The 26,304-nt window shown below is 38.7% G+C and overlaps 1 protein-coding gene across 2 annotated transcripts in view; it reads right to left on the reverse strand.

Moving 5' to 3' along the window:
• The window catches only part of LOC135246938 (zinc-binding protein A33-like), a 31,948-nt gene extending 8,176 nt beyond the window's left edge, over window positions 1–23,772 (reverse strand). The window contains exons 1-6 of one of the 2 annotated variants that reach the window (XM_064320209.1): window positions 23,413–23,770; window positions 11,478–11,573; window positions 9,525–9,755; window positions 8,720–8,742; window positions 8,358–8,476; window positions 4,743–5,895 (exon numbers count right to left, since the gene is read on the reverse strand). In XM_064320209.1, coding sequence (XP_064176279.1) covers window positions 5,351–5,895; window positions 8,358–8,476; window positions 8,720–8,742; window positions 9,525–9,755; window positions 11,478–11,573; window positions 23,413–23,562 — 1,164 coding nt within the window. In that variant the 5' untranslated portion in view covers window positions 23,563–23,770 and the 3' untranslated portion in view covers window positions 4,743–5,350. Of the gene's footprint in view, window positions 1–4,742; window positions 5,896–8,357; window positions 8,477–8,719; window positions 8,743–9,524; window positions 9,756–11,477; window positions 11,574–23,412 lie in introns of those variants that run through there. The other variant, XM_064320208.1, reaches the window with a different exon arrangement.
• Window positions 23,773–26,304: the final 2,532 nt, after the last annotated feature.

Raw genomic sequence — 26,304 nt, forward strand, 5'->3', positions numbered from 1 at the left:
CATAAATGTGACCACGCATTTGTGTGTCACAATGGTCAGCTGCGACTATATGGCCATGTATTTGGGGGAGTGAAGGCTTACATAAAAGGTGTGCACCAATCATCTTTCTTTTCCATTCTGCCCTCTACCAGCTGACCATCATTAGGTCATAATGTGGGGCTCTAATTAGATTTATGAACCTGCTTTAAGCAGAGCTGTAAGGTTTTGGGACATTTTTTAAAACAATGCACCATGGAAGTGATATTCCGGATGCTGAAGCCCTGTTCCAGCAGCTGCAACAGAAGACCTCTTCTGCAGAGCTATTCTTTGTGTCTTCAGAAGAAGTGGAGAAGATGGCACAACATATTGCTGAGGGACCCCCTCTTGCAGCGATTAAAGGCACCATGAGGATGCACCAGGTGGTCAGTGTTGTCCCAGGCAGTGTTAAATACAGGGACATCAGCTGCCTTTGTAAAATGATGGATGGAGTCCTCGACTGCCCATGCTATGAGCTCCAAGAGTTCACTTTTTCTGCCAATGAAATTCAAAAAGCCCACAGTTGCCACACCACTGAAATATCTGCCCCTTCTACAGTCCGGCCTGAGGTAATTGACACAGAGCACATTGGCCAGTGGTGTGTTGTCAACTACGATGCAGATCCTTATCCAGGCATCATCCTTGAAGTGCAAGAGCATAATGTCAAGGTTAAATTTATGTGCAGAAATGGCATCAACAAATTCTTCTGGCCCAGCCCAAGAGAAGATGTCAGCTGGTATAGAGATGAACACATTGTTTGCCTTATCCCAGAGCCAGTCCCTGTCAACAAGAGATCTGTTCAGATAGTGCTGGATGTTCTAGTCTATTTGGAGGTGCGAAACCCCACTAACCCGTCTTCTCTGTTCTGAATTGAAGACAGCCTTGCCATATCCTTATATAATTTAGAGAAGGGGAGAAGAGAGGAGAGGAGAGGAGGGGAGCGGAATTGAAATGAGAGGAGAGGAAGGGAGAGCAGAGGAGGGGAAAGGACAGGAGGGGAGAGGAGAGGAGGAGAGGGGAAAGGAGAGGAGGAAGGGAAATGAAATGAGAGGAGGAGAGGAGAGAAGAGGAGGGGAAATGAAAAGAGAGGAGAGGAGAGGAAAGGAGGGGGAATTAAATGAGAGGAGAGGAAGGGAAAGGAGAGGAGACTGTTTCATTCAATTATATCACTTGTTCCATCACTGTTATTACACAGTCTCACAGGTGTTATATAAGTCTGTTCAGACAACATTGTTTTTTTTGATGGAATATGATCTTAATGGAAAGTATCTCACTTGAAATGTTGACATGATCTGTTTTTGTACTGTTTTGAAACCATCATTGTTCAATTTTCATGTTTACTCTACAAAGACTTCTTAATTTTTTACTAAGTATGACATGGTCACACCTTAGAAATTCATACAGAGCTCTATATTACTGTATTCTTGTAATATGTTTTTATTAAATGAGCATTGATAACTAAATATTTCAAATTCAGTCATTCATTAAATGTAGACACATTCAAATTTTATTTAAAAAAAATGCTGTTTTATGACTAAATAAAGATTTGATAATGTGATAACACCAGTGACAAAATGACAAAAGTCTTGCATTTTAAAATAAAATATATTTAAATATATTTGGAATTAAGCTCTTTATCTTGTAAATCTGTTAATAGAAGATATTGAAAGACACATTAAAGTACTTTGCTTTTGGGATTAATGAAACTGATTTTTAAATTTTTATCCACCCCAAATGCCACTCCAACTGGATAATGACCCTATTGTACATTGTACATAAGAACATTGTTCTCTTAATTGAATTTTAAACCCTAAATCAATGTTTTTCATGTAGAAACAACCTGACGCTCATCGATGGATAACTGTTGGTGAATAATCGGTGAATAACTGTTTTCCTTCTTTACAGTCCAGAGACTGTATTTCTTTAGTTTTCACTTCAATTGTTTACTACAAAACACACATCATAATAGATTTTTTGGTTATAATAGATGTGTGACATTTGACTTGGATTATGACTTATGATTTCATGACTGTAGGTTTAAAAATACTTCTTAAGACAATCTGTGTACCTTGATGGTGAACTCATTTTATCGAAATATAGAAAAGGGGAATGTTTAACTTCTTTCTACTGGTAGGGACATTCCAGAAAGTCTCTGCAGTTTCATGCCAAAAAAAAACTATTTCTGTGGTTTTCACTACTACCAAAACTCAGGATAGTGCATGTTTCACTCTGAGGACAAAACAAGGGTTAAGTATTCTCTGAAATAATTTTTTTAAATTTTTTTTATTGATCTCGCTGGTAGTTCAATTCAACATTCAATATTCCCTGAAGAACTGCATTTCATATTCATTCTTTTATGAGTGAAAACCATGGAAAAAGGATAAAGTTATATCCTGAATGCACTTCTAACCAGTCTAACGTGGGACACACCCTCAAACTCCGCCTATGTAGTTTTTTTTCATTTAACTTTTTCATTTGTTATTTTCTTCTGGGAGTAATCCTGTGGGGGATTTCTTTTTACGTGAGTGAGGTGTGTGCGTGGCGGTGGGGACTGCGAACCTGGAACCATGAGGAGAGGAATGGTGGTGGCTGTTGGGGAAAACCTGAGTGGGAGGAGAAGGAAACCTGAAACCTGGAGTGGAGCCATGAGCCCCGGGCTAGGCAGGAGGCGAGCGGGGGCGGAGCCCCGCCCGAGTGAGGGACGTGGACTGAGTAACGCTGTCAAGCGCGAGTGCGCTCTGTCCTGCTCAGTCCACAGTGGGATAACTGGTGCTGTGCTGTGGGCGTGGGTGTGTGTGTGTGTCTGTGTGTGGTCGTGGGTGCGTGCGTGTATTTGGCATCTCCAATTAGCCTACCTGCATAGTCTTTGGACTGTGGAAAGAAACCGGAGTACCCAGAGGAAATCCACGCAGACATGGAGAGGACATGCAACTCCACAGAGAAAGGCCCAAGCCGAGATTCGATTACTTTTTATTACTTCATTCAAATACAAAACCATGTTTATGAGACTAATCATTTTACACAGAACCAATGTAAAAATAAAGGTGTTTGTGGGGTAAAAAAATAAGCAAGAACATACAGGGGTGGACAAAATTAAGTGAAACTTCGACATCAACAACTGCCATGTTCTTTTTTTTTTGGCAAAAGCACCAACCTGTTTTTCACCTAATTATGGCGTGCTGTTTTTGACTGTTATACATTTGTTTCTTTTATATTATGCACTGTCAAAAAAGCTAAAATACTGAAAATTTAAAGGCAGGTTTTAAGGTTTTATAATAATTGTTGTTCAATAGCATAAATTGACCATAAAGTTTAAAAATCTAAATTCTGCTCAAAACTAAAACATTTAGTGAAATAAATTGGCTTGAAATTTTTAGTATTCTGTACTTTTTACAGTGTGGCTTGCCCTGCTGATGAATATGTTAATTCATCAATTAATCTTAATTGATTCTTAATCATATTATTATCAAATATTCTGGAGTGGAGTGAGCACAGAACCACAATGAGGGACATTGGAAACATGAGGTTTTAGAGGGTTAATTAACTAGGTTGTGTTGTATTTTTACTAATATTGATGTGTAAAACTATATTCATTTTATTCGTTTCAGTGAACCACAACAGTAGAATAATGGACAAATCTGAAAATATAGGGAGTAATATGGGGTTCTGTTTGAATACGTACACTCACTGGGTTGGACCCCATTTTGCCTTCAGAACTGCTTTAATTCTCGTGGCATAGATTCAACAAGGCGCTGGAAACATTCCTCAGAGATTTTGGTCCATATTAACATGATAGCATCACGCAGTTGCTGCAGATTTGTCGGCTGCACATCCACGATGCCAATCTCCCGTTCCACCACATCCCAAAGGTGCTCTATTGGATTAAGATCTGGTGACTGTGGAGGCCATGTGAGTACAGTGAACTCATTGTCATGTTCAAAAAACCAGATTGAGATGATTTGAGCTTTGTGACATGGCACGTTATCCTGCTGGAAGTACCCATTTAAACATGGGTATGCTGTGGTCATAAAGGGATGGACATGGTCAGCAACAATACTCAGGTAGGCTGTGGCGTCCCCATTCTAATGCTTGGTTTGAACTTGAACAGATTGCCTTGACCATGTCTACATGCCTAAATGCATTGAGTTGCTGCCACGTGATTGGCTGATTAGATACTTGTGTTAGCGTGCAGTTGAATAGGTGTACCAAATAAAGTGTATTTTTTATTGTTATTGCCTTATAGAAAAAGTTATTCATGTAAATTCAATTAAATTGTGTAAATCAGTTATTTAATTATGGTTGATTATTCTAATAACTGTTGTATAATAGCTGTCATTCAAGAAAAGGGAATGAGAAACCAATGGCAGTTGTGCAGAGGAGGTTACTGATGGCTCAGATGTAAATCCTACAGCATGGAGCTGACAGGGTGAATTTATTCTTCACTGCATCTGTAAAGTAAAATCTGGAGAGCACAGGAAACTGATGCAATCAATCTGACTAGAGCTCACGATACGCAAACATTTCAAGCTTGTACACTCCCTTATCCACCCAGGAATTAAATAAATCAGTTATAAAAGAATTTGATAAAACCAGAAGAATCTGTATCTGAATCTATAATTTATGTATAAACATTATATGAAATGATTTGTCCTATTAGCTAGATCAAAACAAAACCCAATAAATGAATGAATTAATTATAATAATAATAATAATAATAATAATAATAATAATAATAATAAATGTATTTATTCTATAGTATTCTTTAGGTATGATGGAATTTGGTCCTTTGCAAAGTAAATTATTAGTTCAAAAGTTTAGATCAATACCAATTTACATTAATAAACAAAAATTGTCTCCTGTACAGCATGAAAGATATGAGGTAAAAGCATTGCAGGTAAGACACAATACAGTATTGTTCAAGCACCAGATTTGTACCCCTTTTCCAGAACAAAATCTAGCAATGAAGTTGCAGGAAATCAAGCAGTTCAACTGTTCAACTGTTACCTCTGTATGCATGTCTGCTCTCTTCTGACAGACTATTAAACATCCCCCTTTGCACTTCCTCTGGTCTGTCCCAAATCAGTATTCATGCATACTGAGGCTGATTACATTAACCAAATGATCACTTGTATTTGAGTGTATGTCTGCCTCCCATTTTGTTTTGGTAGGCCATCAACCACCTCATCTTCATCAATTCACATCTCCAGCAAGTCTACCCCAGAGTACCCAAATCAGCAACCAGGCATGCTGAGGCACATTAGAAACAACGAAAGTTCTTTCCAAGAACAACATCTCTACTTTGTTCTTTTTTTTAAAACAAATACCTTCACTGGTTTTACATCACTTTCACAGAGATTTTCACTGGGCATATTTGCAGGGGTCCTTCATTCTTATCCTTTTTCAAACAGGGAGAGAAGAATGGGAACACTCTCTCAGTAAATGTGTCTTTAAAAGTGTAGATGAGTGACATGTCACTGGAGTCGAAGAAGGACACCTCCCCCCTGTCATAGTCCAGCTGCACTCTGATGCTCTGGGGCTTCCTCTTCAGTGTGAGGCCAGGAGCTCCAGATGCACTGTACTTATCACCATTCCTCAGCATTAAGACCCAGAATCCACTCTCTGGGCTGTATGTTATACTTCCCTTCCTAGTGATGGACTCTTTTGCCACTCCTATATCCCAGCCTAATTTATTCCCAACCTTCACCTCCCAGCTGTGTGTCCCTGAGGTAAACCCCTCAGATCCCAGCACACACACATAGAATATAAACCTCTCTGGGTTGTCAGGACATTTCTGCCCTGTACCTGAGTCACTCACAGTGGTCAGATCATCAGAGAGAGAGAGAGTGGCACGTACAGTATTGGGGTCCAGCACCACAGGAGCTGAAATATCAAGAAGAAAGATATTTAAAAGGCTGTGAGAAGAGGCACATTTCAAATACTCTATTCAGATTATGTCACATACATGGGAAACTGTATATCATTGTTTTGATTTCGAATGCACGGTAGTCATAGTGATTTATGCTTTAAAAACAAAATCGGTTTGCATCATGAAATTAAATAAATGAACACATATCATTATCATAGCAAATTCAATGCAATACAATAAATCAGAGTAAAACCCAGATAATGCATTTCAGGAAAAAGGGTACAGCAAGAAGTATACAAAATATCACTTTTGGACCATCACCACTAGAATATGCTAATGTGTATAAATACCTGGGGTTTGCCCTGGATGCATTTATGACCTACGAGGTGGGGATAAAATCCCTAGTGACTTTGGCTGGGAGAGCGTTAGGCTCAGTGATTAATAAATTGAAAAAAAAGATCTTGGCTATTCAACATATTCACAACTTTATGATGCCTGTGTCTCTCCTGTACTGAATTATGCTGCTGGCATATGGGGCTTTAAAGAATCCAAAAACGCCAATTCTATTCAGAACAGATACATACAATGTTTTCTTGGGGTACATACATTTGCTCCAGTTCTAGCTATTCAGGGTGACATTACACAACACCCCATGGATGAAAGAACTTGATGCATTTTTTGAGGAAGTTTATTTACAATATATTTACAGAAATCCCTTACGGTGTAATATAACATGATTAAATATTAGCTTTTATCAAACTTTGAAGAAAAGTGGTCTAATAATATATTGCTAAAACCAAAATTAAGGACATATATTCATGTTAAGCAAAACTGTGGCCCTGAACCATACGTTATGGCATACCTAACCAGAAGCCAAAGGTCCCTGGTTGCCCAGTTACGAACTGGTATCCTTCCTCTGGCTATTGAGGTAGGCAGATCTAATGATGTAGTTGAAGAAAAAAGACTATGTCTGTTATGTGATCTGGGTGAAATTGAAAATGAATCCCACTTTATGCTGTACTGTACAAATTATGATGATCTAAGAGCACCAATTTTCCATGAAATGTCTAAACAAAATCCTGAAGTGTTTTGGGGGGGTGGGGATGATGAAAAATTGCTATTTAAGTTTGACATTTTTAAAATGGCTAACTTTGTATCAAACACCTGGAAAAGAAGGCAATATGGACTGTTTGTTCAGTCTCTAATGAGGTGTTATTATTTATGTAATGACTATGTATGTTGCAAAAACCTGAAAAAGAAGATAAGAAGGTTTGCTTATGGAGTCTATACTGTTTTGAACAGGGCTGTTACGGTTGCTCTCAAGCCCCCGCAAACATAAGCGATGCCGACATCAAGGTTTCCCAAAATAACCAATAACTTTATTTAAATACATATAAGGAATACTAAAATAGCGGCAAAACACCAGATAAAATCAAGACCCGGCCGTGGTCGAGAGGTGAGGAGAAAAAACTCCCATCTCCTGAGAAGCCGACTCCAGGCTTCTTAAAAGGGCACCGCCACAGGTGCTCACAATTAACGTTAACAAGACACACGCGTGTCCAAACGGCCAGCGCCCCCACCTGAGGCGGAGGGACGTAACAGATATGTAATAGATATGTGTTTGTTGCATTTTAATAGGTTTATGATTTACTCTGGATCTGTTATATGTAAAATGTTGGTGTCATATAAGCCAATGTGGGCTGGGTATCGGTGTGATGATAAAATTCATTCATGCACGTAATTCACACAGCTAATAGTTCCTGATATGAATTAGGCCTTATAGGGAGGGGCTTGAAGGGAGAGCTGAGGGGAGGGTTGGGAGGGGGTTGAATGTTTTTTTTTTTTTAATCTAGTGTTACGTCCCCTGCCTCTGCTGGTCTGGGTGGTGCAGGAGGAGGTAGTTTCTTGATTGCCTAATTGCTTGATTGCCTCCACCTGCCAGTGGCCAACATAAGCCCTGCAGTATGAGGCAGGGGAGTTCTTTCTTTGAGATCTTCTTTGGGGTTTCTTTTGTGTGTGGTTTGATTTGTGGTTTTGGGTTTGTAGTTTTTGTGAAGATTGTTTTGTTTGAACTTTGTGGGTTTTCCTTTGTTTTAGTTTGTGATTAGTTTGTTGGTTATTCTAATAAATGTCTGAGTTTGTGTTTTTAGATTAGTTTCTGGATTGTTTTTTGGTACATTGGACGTTTGTTGCGGCCATTCAAGCCAGCCGTAACACTAGTTATTTTCTCCAAACATACAAACTGCAGTTTTAATTAAGTTTTAAATGGTCTACTAATTCTGTGCTTGCTTGTTTTCTGATATTAAATTGAGAGCAGTGTAGTGCAGCCCCAGAATCTTCCTAAACCTGACGGGAACTGAGACTGGATGATTCTGTAATGTTTATCTTTCACACCATACAGCTCGGTTTTTGAGTTTGATGTTTTCATTAAATGTTCAGAAATAATGTGATTTCAACTTTTGCCCCAGATACTCACTGTACTGCACCACCATCTGCATATTCTCCCAGACTCTGAACTTCAGGTTGCCCAGGTGTTTGGCCACATCTATCAGAGCCCCTGAGAGCATCTCTGGATCCTGCAGTGTGCACTGGGCTCTGTAATGACAAGCAGGAGTCACTCAAGATTTAAATGGTAGATGGACTGCATTTGGGGGTTAGGTGTCTTGCTCAGGGACACGTCGACACACCCAGGGTTGGGGATCAAACTGGCAACCCTCCGACTGCCAGACAACCGCTCTTACCTCCTGAGTTATGTCGCCCTAGACTTAAAGAGATTTGAATCAAAGAGGTTTGAAGAGACTTAAACAGACACTAGAAAAAAGGGCAGAGTCTGCATACCTTTCCCTGATGTTCTTGTAGTTCTGAAAAACACATAACAGCACAATTGTGATAAGATGTATACATGTATAAACATACTCAGTAGAGAACATCATGAGACAAGTTATAAGTGAAAAACAAGAGCCATGCAAATAAAAGTTACGTAATTTTAACAGTAAACACATATGAATGAAGGTACTGTAATGTACAGGTAACTGTCAAAATAAAGGAAACGCTTGAATAAATGAAGGATGCAAAGAATATTGAAAGCAGGAGCTTCCACGCAGGTGTGACTCCTGAGATAATTAAGCAATGAACATCCCAGCATTCTCACGGTTGTGCATAAAAATGCTGGGCAGGGTTTGTTGATCATTAATTTGGCTACCATGTGGCTGGAAGATTTCTCAGCAACTCCGAATGACTGCAAATCTAGAGAGTGAACAGGCAGTTTCATCCGTCTTGAACTTCGTAGCAGTTACTTGCATGTAGTGTGCAGTGTCATTGCTATTATAGAGATCACAATGGTGAAAGACAATTATGTGAGGAAAATGAGGCCTTCTGTAAATTATACAGGACATGTCCTACTCTGCAGTGCTGATGTTTTCTATTGACTTTCTGGTGACACCAACAAAATTCAAAAATAAAAAAAATAAAAAAAAACTGATGACATTTAAAATGAGCATATGCATTTCTTTGAACACCTGCACCGTGAGTTTGACACTGTCACAGTAGGCTACTGCTGCATTGATGCAGAATAAGGGAACACGGCCAAATATTGTGAATAACCCACAGACCCATACTGCATTACAATAAATCAAGCTCCTACCTGTAAAATGGAGGTGTCTTCAGTGTCCATGGCCTTCTCTATAGCTGTGATTTTGTCTGTAAGAGTGGAGATGTGTCCTGTGATGTTTTCTATCTTCTCCTTCATTATCTGACTCTTATGCTCCTCTTCCTCCATCAGAGCAGCTAGTCTGGCCTCCTCTTCCTCTCGCAGGAACTGGTGGAGCTTCTCAAACTCTGCCTTTATCTGCCTCTCTGTGTGCTGGGCCTGACTCTGGAATTCAAACACACTATTTTAAACTTGAATAGTGTAACTATGTTTTCTTATTTAAGTGTGGCAGCCAGGGCGGTTTAGGGATTTGGAGGCCCCAGGCAAAGACCAATGTGAGGCTCTTGTCAATTTTGCTTAACGCAATCATAGCTAGTGAACAAAAACTATTTGGAGGCAGCTCTTTTCAGTTAACAAAGCCACAGAACTAAAGGACAGACCCTAATGAGAATTCTAAATGAAGAACTTCAAATGACCTTCAGTCAGTTAGAAGAAGACAATATGGCAAGAAGAAGATAAGTATATAATCTTTAATTTTTTCAAGACAAAAAAAGGTAAAGCATTTGAACATTCACTATTCTCTAGGGGTAAAAGTCCCGGTCCGAGCGGGTGTCTGGTTTGTGGTGGGCTGCTGCTGTCTGTCTGCGTCGCCTCTGACACTTTCCTCCCACACTGTAGCTGGTTCACCGCAACCAGCAGAGACAGTAACGCTAGATGTTCTAGTAGGTGCGGTGAGTGCACAACAGGCTGAGGCAGCACTAATGCTGCTAACGTTAGCTAGCTCAGCTTCTTCAACTAACGTTACACCTGTTCTAACGTCAGCTAGAGTGAGAGCACCTATTATCAACCAACTTTGTTTGACAGACAGGAAAACGTAAACGTAAGAGGTGGTCCAGCGCTAGATTTTGGTTGCTAAGGGACGTGTATCGACCACCCCATATAAATGAATGGAACTTGACACAAGTTTGCTAGCGTACTGTATAAGTGTCCTGTCTTGCGTATTTGAGGTTAATATGAGAAAGGGTGGTCGCTATCAGCATGTCTAAGAATCCATATATATTCACTGTTGTAACCCAAGTCGCAGGATGCAAAATAACCGTTAGGAAAGCAGTTTGAAATTATGAAGCAAAGTCTGCGCCATTGGATTTAATGAGTCGCGATGAGAATTCCAAGCGTGCTGCTTGTCTTAAAGTTGATATAGTAAATAATGCTGTATTACTATATCAAAATCTAACTAAATGTATATGTATGAAGTTAGTTTTTACATTTAGACAATTTATTATGTGTATTTTACAGGACGTACATTTAAATAGGTAACAATGTCCAGTTCGTTCTAATAAATACGAAGTAAATACACTAGCGGTTAGGGTGGTCGATAATAGGTGCTCTCACTCTACTTGTTGCTCCTCTGTCGTGGAGTCTCTGGCTGTTTTACTAAAGAATTTTGTCAGTTTAGGCAAACTTTCCTTAAACTGGGCATCTTCCTTCTTCCCCTTTCTCTTCTCAAATTCACTGTGAAAACTCTTTGTGGTAACAAAGATCATGACTCTCTGTCTCTGATGGCAACTCGAATTTCTACGTCATTGATTAGACGCAAATGCAGGAAGGTCAAGGTGGAATAGTCCATTAAGTGTGAAATGTGGGTGATAATAAATATTGGCAAATATAGATATTTAATTGGATAGGCCCACATTTACATGCAGACAGATTTATTTGTATCTATTACAGATTATTATTTGTTTGGAGTGACAAGAAAAAAAAAAGTTTTATGAATTTAAAAACATAAAGGAAACAAATTCACGAGGCCCCTTTGGCGGACGAGGCCCCAACCAATTTCCTACTTATGACCTATGGAAAAACCGCCTATGGTGGCAGCCAGTGTGATTGTTATGCCTGTATTGCTTTTGTATTTTTGTGTACTTAGCAAGTATTAATTGCTTTCCTTACCCTGATATGTTCTGCTGTTTCCTTACATTCTTGTTCAACCTCAGTAAACCTCTTCAGTTTTTCTTTAATAAGATTAAGTGCAGGCTTGAGTTCCTCCTGGAGTTAAATGAATCAGTTATCACTTACAGAAAGACACAAATGGCACAGTGATAACCCTGCTGCAATACAAGTGAAGGTCACAACAGCTTGTTAGAACATGGGGAAAGTAGTCAGGAAAATAGACCTGCTATAAATTAAGTAAAGATTAGTGAAACATACAGTACTTATAACACAGCATAACATTTTATGTGATGCATTTTCAAAACAATTAAACCAGTCAAATTTTACAGCATATAAGATTAAAAAATAACTTTTGCTGGGTTGTAATTTAATATACTTTATAGTAGACTGTAAGAAATGTTAATGCGCTTATAAAATTGATTTGACTTATTGGTACAATTATTTTTTGCACATATGTATAGCTCTTGTCTCCACCAGTCATTGTGGATTTCTTTACTTCTGGTTGTTGCTCAGTTCTCTCCCCAAGCAAATAACAGAGTATTTCACAGCAATTTTATTAGATTGTTTCCTTTATTATATTAAAGTTCATGTGTGATATCTACATTTGTCCTGTCAGTACTTCTAATTTGACATATCATTGATATATATTTCTAAAATGGCTCTGCGTATTTCAGTGTTCATGTTTGGAGCCATATTCTCTGTAAAAGGCCCCAAGCACAACTGTCAATCAAGATTAACCATGCTTGCATTTTATTCATAAAGCCCTACACTGAAAGTTTAATATACATGATGTTTTAATGGTTGTAAACATTTTCAGATACAGTGCTTCCTGCTTTTGCCGGATCAGCAGGTTTGTTCCTGTTGCTGCCTTTGCGAGTGGAAGTGGAGGCCAGACTGACTGTATTTACAGTATAAGACCTCATACCACCCCCGTCCGTCAGAACTGATATTTTACTCATATTTGATTGTGTCTTGAAAACATGAAATACATTATATTCAAATAGAATACCTTCAGTTCCAGTACGGCCTCTTCCACTGGACAGACTGGGTGGTTTCTGTGTTTTTTGAAGTCTGACAGACAACACAAAGAGGCTCTTTGTCATGTTCACAGAAGAATAGAAATTTCTCCCCATGAAGACTACAGCGGCGTCACTCTTGTCTGTAGTTTCTCTCTCAGTCTTCTGCTTTAAGTAGGACTCCACAATGATTCTTAAGGCCAGGTTTATAGGAGGTTCCTCACAGAGACATTTCTCTTGCAGATGGGACACTCTGAGAGCTCTTCCCTGCCCAGTACTGCTTCAGACACACTCTACAAAAGCTGTGGCTGCATTTCAGGACAACAGGCTCTTTAAAAATATCACAACATACAGAGCAACAGAGCTCGTCCTCAGGAATCAAAGCTTTAGCCTCCATTTTACAGACTCCGTCCCTCTGTCTGATATTTTCACTTTTAGATTTGCTGAACTTTGGACAGAACACACCCCATATCGTTCAAAATTGGAACAAACTGGCTGATCAGGCTTGTTGTCGTCAGTCTTCTTGCCCAAATACACAGATGATAATGTGCCTGAACTGACTGCTCTGGAGGGATTTACAGGATGCAGCCAGTAGTGTACAAGTCAAAATGCCCAGGCCAATTTTATTTATATAGCACATTCATACATGAACATATAATTTGCTTGTTTCAAGACATTTGAAAGGGGGAGTAGGCTAGTCAGATTATATGAACATGAAGCTAATGAGCTTAAAACTGGGAAAATACATTGTCAACTTGCTTAATACACATCTTAACGTTATGACATGAGCCTTAGATAGCAAATAACATCACAGGGGATCCATTAAAAATGTACAAAGTTGGTAAACTGAACTGCTAGCTGCCATTAACCCGTAGGCCTATGTGTTTGTGACCGGAGGTAAAATAGCCACCTTCACAAGTGGGGAAAGTTTATCTACTTTTACAACAATAAAAAGAACAGAATACTGGAAAATCACACTGAAATTATCTTGAACACATGTACGTGTACTTACTAACTGGAATGAGCAGGAATCAGAGAGATGGACAAATGCTAGCTGGGCCATTTTTTCTCTCGCTTCTACTGGCCTGAAAGGCAAGAGCTGGCCAGCACGCCTACCCGTCTGACAAGGAGAAAATGCCTCCTTGCCCTCTAGTGGTGAAAGCTGGAATAAACTATTTTTTAACAGCATGAATTCAACGCAGTATAGGCTGACATTAAAGGCGGAAAAAATGGTTCTTAAACAGGAATATACATATTTGATATCATAATGTGACACACATTTGTGTGAGTCACAATGGTCAACTGCAACTATATGGCCGTGTGTTTGGGGAGTGAAGGCTTACATAAAGGTGTGCACCAGTCATATTTATTTTCCATTCTGCTTTCTCCCAGCTGATCATCATTAAATCATAATTTAGGGCTCTAATTAGATTTATGAACCTGCTTTAAGCAGAGCTGAAAGGTTTTGAACATTTTTAGGACAATTATAGGTGATGTAAGCACCAGTCTTTAAAAATCCAACAAAACAAGTTCAAAGAAAATGAGTTTTCCCAAAATGATCCTAAATGGAACTATCCAGCAGCCATATTCTTGGTGTGTCTTTATGAATATAGATTAATGGTTTCAATGCAGCTCCTGGCTGTTTCTGTACATGGTGTCAGTTTGGGAATTCAAGCCTTTATTAGGCTACATGACATTAGCAATGTTAAACTGATTCACATCTAGATTGACATATATGTTAACATTTAGAGCATGTGGTTAAAGTGCAGACTCTCAGCTTTTTGAAAGGCCATTATTGCTCATTTGGTTTCACCATGTAGAAATTACAGCACTTTTATAGATTTCAGGGCACCATAATGTTTTGGGACAAACGCTTTCACTGGTGTTTCTGATTATTCCCGGGGTGTTCATTTGCTATCGTAGCACAAGCATAAGAGAGCTTTAAGTATCCAGTCTTAATTCTAGGCTTTTGATTGCCCTTGGGGTTTCTTATTGGTGGCTGTCAACACGAGGACCAGAGTTGTGCCGATGAAAATCAAGAAAGCCACTATGAGTATAAGAAGACAAATGCCAAACATTACACAAAATGAATTGTCTGGAACACCATTAAGAAGAAGGAGACCACTAGTGAGCTCCGTAATTGTAACGGACATGGTAGGCCAAGGATGACCTCTACAGTTGATGACTGAAGAATTCTCACTACAATGAAGAAAAACCCTGTCTGACTAATCAGAAACAAGCTCAGTACGTGGTGATGCCTATGGGTCACAAACTTCAAGCAGTTATATATGCAAATGATATCTGACAAGTACAAAACAGGACTACTTTAATTTACTTAACATTAAAATGTCTCAAACATTATGGTGCCCTGAAATGGGGGAGACTGAATATGAATAAATAGTGCTGTAATTTCTACATGGTGAAAGCAAAGTGTATTAAATAAATAAATACCCTTAAATAAAAGCTGAAAATGCACCTTAACCACTTTTTGTTTGATTATAAATCTCAAATTGTGGATTACAAGCAAATATAAAAAATGTTATGCCTTTGTCCCAAACATTATGGTGCTCACTATATGCATACTCTAATGTAAAAACTCTAATGTAAAGCACAAAATCAAAAATTTCCATGTAGAAACAACCTATCAATCATCAATATAGCCAGAACCCACATTAATGTGTGCAGATACATGCATACAAACAAAGCACACACTTAAATACAGCAGCCCATAGGAGGTACAAAAGGGGACCAGCAGAAAGACCCCTTTAACTATAATAGAATGTACTGTTTTGTCTAAGTGTGTGTGTGCCTGTGTGTATTTACATCTCCATGTATATATGCATGCAAATCTGCATGTTCATGAGCATGTTTGTGTATGTGTGCATGTATGCTATTATAATTGTGCATGCATCTGTGCGTGGGCACATGCTTGTGCATGCTTGCATGTGTGTATGTGTCTCTGTATGTGCACTCATGTGGGTGTACATGTGTATCTGCATGTGCATGTCTGCGCATATGCATTCAGTTACCTACATGTATTTGTGTGTTTGTGTGCGTGTGCGCTCGGGAAGCAAGAGCAGAGAAAGAAAGATCAGTTTTGGAGAAGCATGTGTCTGTACCCAGCTTCTCTATCATGATCTCAATCAAGACACACCCAGACAAGAAATAGCTGCTACTTGCCCATGGCCTTCATCTGTAGAGAGGAGAACTTTAAAATGCGGATAAATGCAGACTAAAATTATTTCAATTATTCAATTTGAAAAAAAAATAACCACAGATATCAAAAGGTGAAATTATAAAAAATAATAATAATAATTGTCACTGGAATGAATGATGGGCTAAGCAAAACAAAATTACAATAAATGCCTGGAAGACAACTCACTTAAAAAGGAAAAATGGTACAGTGGTGCAAATATGGTAGGGTGGCTTCACCTGCTGGATAAAGTGATAATTTCTTGCTGTCCACCAGGCGAGCATGGTTGTTGTAGGTAAGAACTTAAATCTCAGGGTCCTATATGTTACCCTTCGTGGGTAATTGAACAATAAACTGGCTTGAATTATTTTATTTTTCATGGTTTTGGACATAGTAGGCAACCAAGCAATATGTACAATAAGAAACATTTATTCCAAATAAAAAACAGCTGCATATCAATGGAGATGCTATTTTATTCCCCAAAGAATAACTGAAGAGGCTGGAATGCAGCTATTTTAGTGCTGGTGGAGTGTACACACTAAAGGGACAGCAGAGTCCACACAAGTCAGTTTCATTAAATCTAGACTGCATGCTATCAACCCGAAGTTTCAGTAAACACACTTGATCCATCACAGAGCCAGTCCCAAAGGTTACACTGTTCTGTAGTATGGACAGGCCATGATCAGTAAGCAGATGAGATATAGACCAGCCACATGTTAAAGCGGTAAGTTTTATTATCACGTTTCAATCTCCCATCATGCCACTAGATGGCGAGATTTAAAAGCAGTTTCAGTAAAGGCACACAAGCAGTGCTGTCTGGGGTCTGCTCAGAAAGCGAGATCCTCAAGTTATCCAGATCTATTAAATCAAAATGTAGGAAAATCCTGAATTATCAGTTCCCAATACGAGGATCAGAGAAAGCCGGAGTCAGATGCTATGGTAACGTATGCTCTGAAACTAACCTGCCACCTGACAGGTTAACTTGAGCTAAACCCAGCCTACCCCATATCGTTTGGTGAGATAGTTCAGTAAACAGGTCAATTTGCAGGTGACCTTGTTGCACTGTAAAAAATAAATATAAAATCCCATAATAAAACGGTGAAAAGACAAACATTAATGTTACCAGTGAAAAACAATTGAATGTAGGAAAAAGTAGTTTTAAATGGATTGCCATGAAATATCAAGTTATCGTCTTGATCCTAAATCACTTTGATAGTGTCTTGAAAAAGAAAATAGTGTAAATTTTACCACAACAGTTTCCACCATTTTTAAATTATTATTTTTTAAATTGAAGTGTGGGGTGGCCTTTCTTGGAAAACATATACTTGAATATATTTGAATATGTTTGAATATATACTTTTTATTGTTATTGGCCTTGTAGAAAAAGTCATTTTGTAAAAATCAATTAAATTGTGTAAATCAGTTATTCAATTATTGTTGATTATTCTAATAACCATCCTAATTTATCTATCATTCAAAGAAAGGAATGAGAGACCAATGGCAGGTGTGCAGGTGAGGTTACTGAAGGCTCAGATGTAAACCTACAGCATGGAGCTGACAGGGTGAATTTATTCTTTACAGCATCTACAAAGTAAAATCTGAAAAGTGTACAGGAGACTGATGCAAGCAGTCTGACTAGAGCTCAGCATAAGCATACATTTCATGCTTGTACACTGCCTTATCCACCCAGGAATGAAATCAATCAGATATAAAATAATTTGATTTAGCCAGGAGAGTGCATCTGCATATTTTTTTTAAATTAGTTTTAAATTTTATTTTACATGTGTTTCTTTGATACAGGACTGATTGTACGCCAACTTGTTTTTCGACTGCAACGGGAAAATGAAAAATCTGATTAAAAAGAGCACATCTGCTTTAGTATGAACATAATATGAAATCTTAGTTTAGTCCGATGATCTAGAGCAAAACAAAACCCAAAACATTCAAAATTAATTCAGATTTATTCTTCTTCCTTCTTCTTCTCTTCTTCTTATTATTATTATTATATAATAATATGAATTTCCTCTATAGTATACTTTAGGTATGATGGAATGTGGTCCTTTGTAAAGTAAAATTATTAGTTCAAAAGATTAGATGAACACCAATTTATATTATAAACAAAAATTGTCTCTGTACAACATGAAAGAACAAGGTAAAAGCAATGCACGTCAGTTACAATACGAGTGGTTCAAGCATCGACTTTGTACCCTTTTCCAAAACAAAATCTAGCAATGAAGTTGCAGGTGATCAACGCTAACTGTTAACTCTGTATGCATGTCTGCTCTCTTCTTACAGACTATTAAACACTCCCTTTGCAATTCCTTCAGTCTGTGGCAAATCAGTATTCATGGATACTGAGGCTGATTACATTAACCAATGATCACTGTTATCTGAGTGTATGTCTGCCTCCATTTAGATCTGGTAGGCAATCAACCACCTCACTTGATCAATTCACATCTCCAGCAAGTCTACCCCATTGTACCCAAGTCAGCAACAGGCATGCTGAGACACATTAGAAACAAAAAAGTTCTTTCCAAGTACAACATCTCTACTTTGTTCTTATTTTAAAACAAACACCTTCACTGGTTTAAAGTCACTTTCACAGAGATTTTCACCAGGCATATTGCAGGGTCCTTCATTCTTATCTTTTTCAAATAGGGAGAGAAGTACGAAACACTCTCTCAGTAAATGTGTCTTTAAAAGTGTAAATGACTGACATGTCACTGGAGTCGAAGAAGGACACCTCCCCTGTCATAGGTCCAGCTGCACTCTGATGCTCTGGGGCTTTATCCTCATTGTGAGATCAGCAGCTCCAGATGCACGGTACTATTACCATTCCTCAGCATTAAGACCCAAAATCCTCTCTTTGGGTCACATGTTATATTTCCTTCCTACTGATGGACTCTTTCACCACTCCTATAGTCCAAGCAGATTTATTCCAACCTTCACCTCCCAGCTGTGTGTCCCTGAGGTAAACCCTCAGATCCCAGCACATCCACACAGGGTTAAACCTCTCCGGGTTGTCAGGATATTTTGTTCTCTACCTGTGTGTCCATGTGGTCAGATCATCAGAGAGGAGAGAGAGTGACACGTGCAGTATTGGGGTCCAGCACCACAGGAGCTGAAATATCAAGAAGAAAGATATTTAAAAGGCTGTGAGAAGAGGCACATTTCAAATACTCTATTCAGATTAGGTCACATACATGGGAAATTGTATATCATTGTTTCGATTTCAAATCACAGTAGTCATAGGATTTATGCTTTAAATATGAAACCTGTTTGATCATGGAATTAAATAAATGAACACATAACATACAAATTCAATGCAATACAATAAATTAGAGTAAAACCAGATAATGCATTTTAGGAAAAAGGGTACAGCAAAAGTACACAAAATATCACTTTTGGACCATCACCACTAGAATATGCATATGTGTATAAATACCTGGGGTTTGCCCTGGATGAATTTATGACCTCACGAGGTGGGATAAATCCCTAGCGACTTGGCTGGAGGAGCGTTAGGCTCAGTGATTAATAATTGAAAGTGTGCAAAGATATTGGCTATTCAACATATTCACAACTTTATGATGCCTGTGTTTCCCTGTACTGAATTATGCTGCTGGCATATGGGGCTCTAAAGAATCAAAAACGTCAATTCTATTCAGAACAGATCCATACAATGTTTTCTTTGGGGTACATAAATTTGCTCCAGTTCTAGCTATTCTGGGTGAAATTACACAACACTCCATGGACAAAAGAACTTGATGCATTTTTTTGAGGAAGTTGATTTACAAATATATTTACAGAAATAACTTACGGTGTAATATTAACATGATTAAATATAGCTTTTATCAAACTTTGAAGAAAGTGGTCTAATAATATATTACTAAAACCAAAATTAAGGACATATATTCATGTTAAGCAAAACTATGGCCCTGAACCATACGTTATGGCATACCCTAACCAGAAGCTGGGGATGATGAAAATTGCTATTTAAGTCTGACATTTTTAAAATGGTAACTTTGTATCAAACACCTGGAAAAGAAGGCAAGATTGATTGTTTGTTTAGTCTCTAATGAGGTGTTATTATCTATGTAATGACTATGTATATGTTGCAAAAACCTGAAAAAGAAGATAAGAAAGTTTGGTAATGGAGTCTATACTGTTTTGTACGGGCATATGTATCAGATATGTGTTTGTTGCATTTTAATAGGTTTATGATTTAACATGCAAAATGTTGGTGTCATATAAGCCAATGTGAGCTGGGCATCGGTGATGGATGACACGATAAATTAATTCATGCACGTAATTCACACAGCTAATAGTTCCTGATATGAATTAGGCCTTATATGGGAGGGGCTTTAAAAGGGGGAGCTGAGGGGAGGTGGGAGGTTGAATGTTTTTGTTTGTTTTTTAATCTAGTGTTACATCACCGCCCTGCTGGTCTGGGTGGTGCAGGGTGAGGTAGTTGCCCGATTGCCTAATTGCTTGATTGCCTCCACCTGCCGGTGGCAACATAAGCCTGCAGTATGAGGCAGGGAGTTATTTCTTTTAGATCTTCTGTGTGGTGTGGTGGTGTGGTGTGGTGTGGTGTGGTGTGGTGTGGTGTGGTGTGGTGTGTGTAGAGTAGAGAGAGTAGAGTAGAGTAGAGTAGAGTAGAGTAGAGTAGAGTGAGTAGAGTAGAGTTCTCTTCTTTGAGAGATCTTCTTTGGGTTTCTTTGTTGTGGTTTGATTTGTGGTTTTGGGTTTGTAGTTTTTGTGAAGATTGCTTTGTTTGAGCTTTGTGGGTTTTCCTTTGTTTTAGTTTTTGATTATTTGTTGGTTATTCTAATAAATGTCTGGGTTTGTGATTTAGATTAGTTCTGGATTGTTTTTTGGTACATTGGACTTGTTTATTGCGGCCCTTGCCCGGGCCCTAACACTAGTTATTTTTCTCCAAACTTACAAACTGCAGTATTAATTGTTTTAAATAGTCTACTAATTCTGTGCTTGCTTGTTTTCTGATATTAAATTGAGAGCAGTGTGAGTGCAGCCCCAGAATCTTCCCAAACTTGACAGGAACTGAGACTGGATATTCTGTACTGTTTATCATTCACACCATACAGCTCGTTTTCATTAAATGTTCACAAATAATGATTTCAACTTTTGCCCTTTACTCACTGTACTGACCATCTCCAGCATCTTCCCCAGACTCTGAACTTCGGGTTGCCCAGGTGTTTGGCCACATTATCAGTGCCCCTGAGAGCAGCTCTGGATCCTGCAGTGTGCACGGGGCCTGTAATGACAAGCAGGAGTCACTCAAGATTTAAATGGTAAGTGGATTGCATTTATATAGCACTTTTATCAAGGCGCTTTACAATTGATGCCTCTCATTCACCCATTCACACACACACTCACAAGCCAACGGTGAAAGGCTGCCATGAAAGGTACCAATCAGCTCGTTGGGAGCAATGGGGTTAGTGACTTGCTCAGGGACACGTTGACACACCCAGGGCAGGGGATCAAACTGGCAACCCTCTGACTGCCAGACAACCGCTCTTACCTCCTGAGTTATGTTTTAGTCTCTTCAAGCCCAGATTTGGGGCTTGAAGATACTTAACAGAGACTAAGACCCTAGACAAAAGGGCAGAGTCTGCATACCTTCCTGATGTTCTTGTAGCTCTGAAAACACATAACACACAATTGTAATAAGATGATACATGTATAAACATACTCAGTAGAGACCATTATGGAGACATGTTATAATAAGTGAAAAACAAGAGCCATGCAATAAAAGTTACGTAATTTTAACAGTAAACACATATGAATGAAGGTACTGTAATGTACAGGTAACTGTCAAAATAAAGGAAATGCTTGAATAAATGAAGAATGCAAAGAATATTGAAAGCAGGAACTTCCACAGGTGTGACTCTGAGATACTTAAGAATGAACATCCAGCATTCTGCAGTTGTGTATAAAAATGCTGGCAGGTTTTGTTGACCATTCATTTGGCTACATGTGCTGGAAGATTTTGGCAACTCCTGAATCAAATGACTGCAAATCTAGAGAGTGAGCAGGCAGTTTCATCCATCTTGAACTTTTCAGCAGTTGCCTGCATGTAGTGTACAGTGTCATTGCTATTTTAGAGGACACAATGGTGAAAGACAATTATGTGGGGAAAATGAGGCCTTCTGTAAATTATACAGGACATGTCCTACTCTGCAGTCGTGATGTTTTCTATTGACTTTCTGGTGACATCAATTTTTCACAAAATTCAAAAATATTTAAAAAAAAAATATGTGATGACATTTTAAAATGAGCAGATGCATCTCTATGAACACCTGCACACTGAGTTTGACACTGTCACAGTAGGCTACCGCTGCATTGGTGCAGAATCAGGAAACGAGGCCAATATTGTGAAAAACCACAAACCAGCATACTGAATTACAGAAAATCAAGCTCTTACCTGTAAAAGGAGGTGTCTTCATTGTCCATGGCCTTCTCTATAGCTGCGATTTTGTCTGTAAGAGTGGATATGTGCCCTGTGATGTTTTCATCTTCTCTTCATTATCTGACTTTTCTGCTCCTTTCCCCCTAGAGCAGCTAGTCTGGCCTCCTCTTCCTCTTGCAGGAACTGGTGGAGCTTCTCAAACTCTGCCTTTATCTGCCTCTCTGTGCTGGCCTGACTTGCAATTCAAACACACTATTTTAAACTTGAATAGTGTAACTATTTTTTATTATTTAAGTGTGGCAGCCAGTGTGTTTGTTATGCCTGTCAAAAAGAACATTAAACAAAACAATTATTTCATATTTTTGTGTACCTAAACGTATTTGTAATTTATTTCCACCTTGATGTGTTCAGCTGTTTTCTTACATTCTTGTTCAACCTCAGTAAACCCCTTCAGTTTTTCTTTAATAGATTAAGTCAGGCTTGAGTTCCTCCTGGAGTTAAAATGAATCAGTTATCACTTCAGAAAGACAAATGGCACAGTAATCCCTCCTGAAATACAAGTGAAAGTCAGTACAGCTTATTAAGAACATTGCAAAAGTAGTCAGGACAGCAGCCCTCCTACAAATTAAATAAAGATTAGTGAAACAGTATTCTAACACAGCATAACATTTTTTGTGATCATTTTCAAACAATTAAACCAGTCAAATTTTATAGAATATAGGATTAAAAAAACTTTAAGTTGTAATTTCTTTTCTTTTTTTTCTTTTTTTTATAGTAGACTAGAAATATTAAAGCACTTCTAAAATGTATTTGACTTATTGGTACTATTTTTGCGCATATGTATAGCTCGTCCTCCACCAGTCATTTGTATTTTACTTTCCCGGTTGTTCCTCAGTTCTCTCCTGCAAATAATGATACCTGCAAGTTTTAGTGACCTTATTATATTAAAGTCATGTGATATCTCTTTGTCCTGTCAGTACTTAATTGCGATATTGCTATATATTTCTAAATGTCTCGTGTATTTCACTGTTCATGTCTGGGCCTTATTCTCTGTAAAGGCCCAAGCAAAATGTAATCAAGATTAACACGCTTGCATTATATTCATAAAGCCCTACACTGAAGTCATATACATGATGTTCTAATGGTTGTAAACGAGACTTTAAGATACAGTGCTGCCTCTTCACCTGAATGTATTTACATGACTACAAGCTGTGTGACAGAACTGAATGTTTTAGAGACATTTTACTCATGTTTCATTGTGTCTTGAGTACATGAAATAGACTTAAAATAGAATACCTTCAGATCCAGTGCTGCCTGTTCCACTGGACAGACCGAGTGGTTTCTGTGTTTTTTTGAAGTCTGACAGACGAGACAGAGAGGCTCTTTATCATGTTCGCAGAATAGTAGAAGTTTCTCGCCATGGAGACTGCAGTGAGTGTCACTCATGTCTGTAATTTGAGTCTCAGTCTTCTGCTTGAAGTAGAACTCCACAGTGCTTCCTAAAGCCAGGTTTACCGGAGGAGAATCCACAGAGGCCTTTCTCCTGCAGATGGGACTTTCTCGAGAGCCCTTTCAAGTACTGCTTCAGATACACTCTACAGAACCTGTGGCTGCATTTCAGGACAACCGGCTCTTTAAAAATTACAACACACACAGCAACGAAGCTCATCCTCAGGACTGAAATTGAACTTCAACTGAAATTTTACAGACTCTCAGTCTGATATTTTCACTTTCATTTTTGCTTAAGTTAGGACAGAACACACCCTATGTACTTCAAAATTGGGACAGACCTGTTGATCAGGCTTGCTGTTTTAGTCTGTGAGGTCATTCTGACAGTGTTATGCTCTCTCACTTATAAGATGATAACATGCTGAACTGGCTGGTCAGAAGGGATTTACAGAGTGCAGTAGTGCACCACTGGACCTGATGGCTAATTTTATTTATATAGCACATTTCAAACACAAAAATACAATGTGCTTCAAAAAAAAAGAAGTTATTAAGCCAATTTAACAAAGAATAACTTTGTTAAATTTGGTCCGAAAGGTTCAACTGAACCTCAAGACAACAACAAAGGTACTGGTGAAGGAGTTGTAAGCGTCAGGTACCAAAGTATCTACACTCTCCATTAAGAGAATCGTACATTGCCATGGCCTGAAAGGCTGCCGCGCAAGGAAGAAACCCCTACTCCAAGACTGGCATAAAAAAGCCAGAATGAAGTTTGCAGGTGATCACCAGGATAGACTAGCCTTGGTGAATGTTCGCTGGTCAGATGAAACACAAATTGAACTATTTTGCCATAATGATCAGCGCTATGTATGGAGGGAAAAGGGTGAGGCTTTTAATCTGAAGAACACCATCCCAACTGTGAAGCATGGGGTGGCAGCATCATGTTTTGGGGGTGTTTTGCTGGAAAAGGGACTGCTGCACTTCAGAAAATAGATGACATCATGAGGAAGGAGAATTACCTAGAAATACTGAGGCAACACCTCAAGACTTTAGCTAGAAAGTTAAAATTTGGATGCAACTGGCTTCCAGCAGGACAATGATCCAAAGCATACCTCCAAAGTTATAACAAAATGGCTTAAGGACAACAAAGGGAAAGTATTGGAGGGGTCATCACAAAGCCCTGACCTGAATCCCATAAAAAATTTGTGGACTGAACTGATAAAGCGTGTCCGAGCAAGGAGGCCCACCAACCTGACAGAGTTACACCGGTTCTGTCAGGAGGAATGGGCAAAAATTCTGGCAAAGTATTGTGAGAAGCTTGTGGAAGACTAGCCCAAGCGTTTGATTCAAGTTAAGCAATTAAAAGGCAATGGCACCAAATACTAACAAAGTGTACGTAAACATTTTACCCTCTGAAAATCTGATATAGTACATACAAGCTGAAATAAATATGTCTCTTAGCAACTATTTTGAAATTACCTCTTATGGAAATAAAGTAGATTCCAGAATTGACTTAACACAGAAAATGTATGGTAACATGAAATGTGTGGAGTGAGAAATTTGAATGTTTGAATGTCTTTAGACTAGGCATATGTAAACGTTTGGCCTCAACTGTAGCTCCCCTTCTCTTGTTTTCCATTTAAGTGAAATTCACATGAACAGCAAAGGTGCAAACTATTTATATTTAAGTGATTTTGCGCACATGCATTTCATGGGTGAATAGGCCCCTAGATGACTGCGCAGCTGATGCAGACAGAGTGCAGCCATCTGATTTGCCAGCTGCTGCTACTGAGCGATGAGTTATGCGGGATTCCCTGTCAAATGAAGCCCTCCCTCTCAGAAAAAGAGTGCCCAATTATGTGCTCCCAAAGGACATGGCAGTGGCATAGTTGCAATACAGTCCAGACAATAGGAAGCATCACAGTACTAAACAAGCCTATGCGTGAGTGTATGTTAACAGGTCCACATATGTGTGGAAATATGCATGTGCATGACCATGTTTGCATATGCGTGCATGTACGGCAACATTTGTGCACCTGTGTTTTGTGTGTGGTCACATACTGGTGCATGCTTGCATGTGTCCCTGTGTATACCCATGTGGATGCACATGTGTATCTGTGTGTTCATGTCTGCTCATGTATGTATGCATTCAGTTACCTACATGTATTTGTGTGTTTGTATGTGTGCGTGTGCACTTGTGGAGGAAGATTAGAGTAAGAAAAAGGTAGAAAGATCAGTGTTCGAGCAGCATGTGTCTGTCCACACCTCCGTCATCAAGACACACCCCAGAATACAAATATTTGTTACTTGCCCATAACCAAGGAAACTTCCTCATGCAGTCATAAACCAAATGAAGTTATAAGCTCAAGTACATTCATAAAATGGGTTATACAAAGAAACCTTATTTATGCAGCTTTATCTTTAAGGAAAAATGGTGAGTTTAGTTCTTTTAAAAACGCAGTTAAATTCAGCCTGAAATAATTGTAATAATTCTATTTGAAAAAAAATAATAATAATAAGCACAGACATCAATAATTCAAAGCTTTAAAATTATTTTGCAACGATCAGTGGAATGAATGACATGCTAAGCAACAACAATAAATAAATGAAGGACAATGCACTCAGGGAAATTTGTAATGCAAAAGTGCTACAATGGCGCCATCTACTGGATATAATGTATGGATGTGCACGCTCCTACAGGCAAGGGTAGCTGCTGTACGTGGTACTGAAATCACAGGGTCC

Source organism: Anguilla rostrata, unplaced genomic scaffold, assembly GCF_018555375.3.
Source record: "Anguilla rostrata isolate EN2019 unplaced genomic scaffold, ASM1855537v3 scaf0981, whole genome shotgun sequence".
Classification (NCBI taxonomy): Eukaryota; Metazoa; Chordata; class Actinopteri; order Anguilliformes; family Anguillidae; genus Anguilla; species Anguilla rostrata.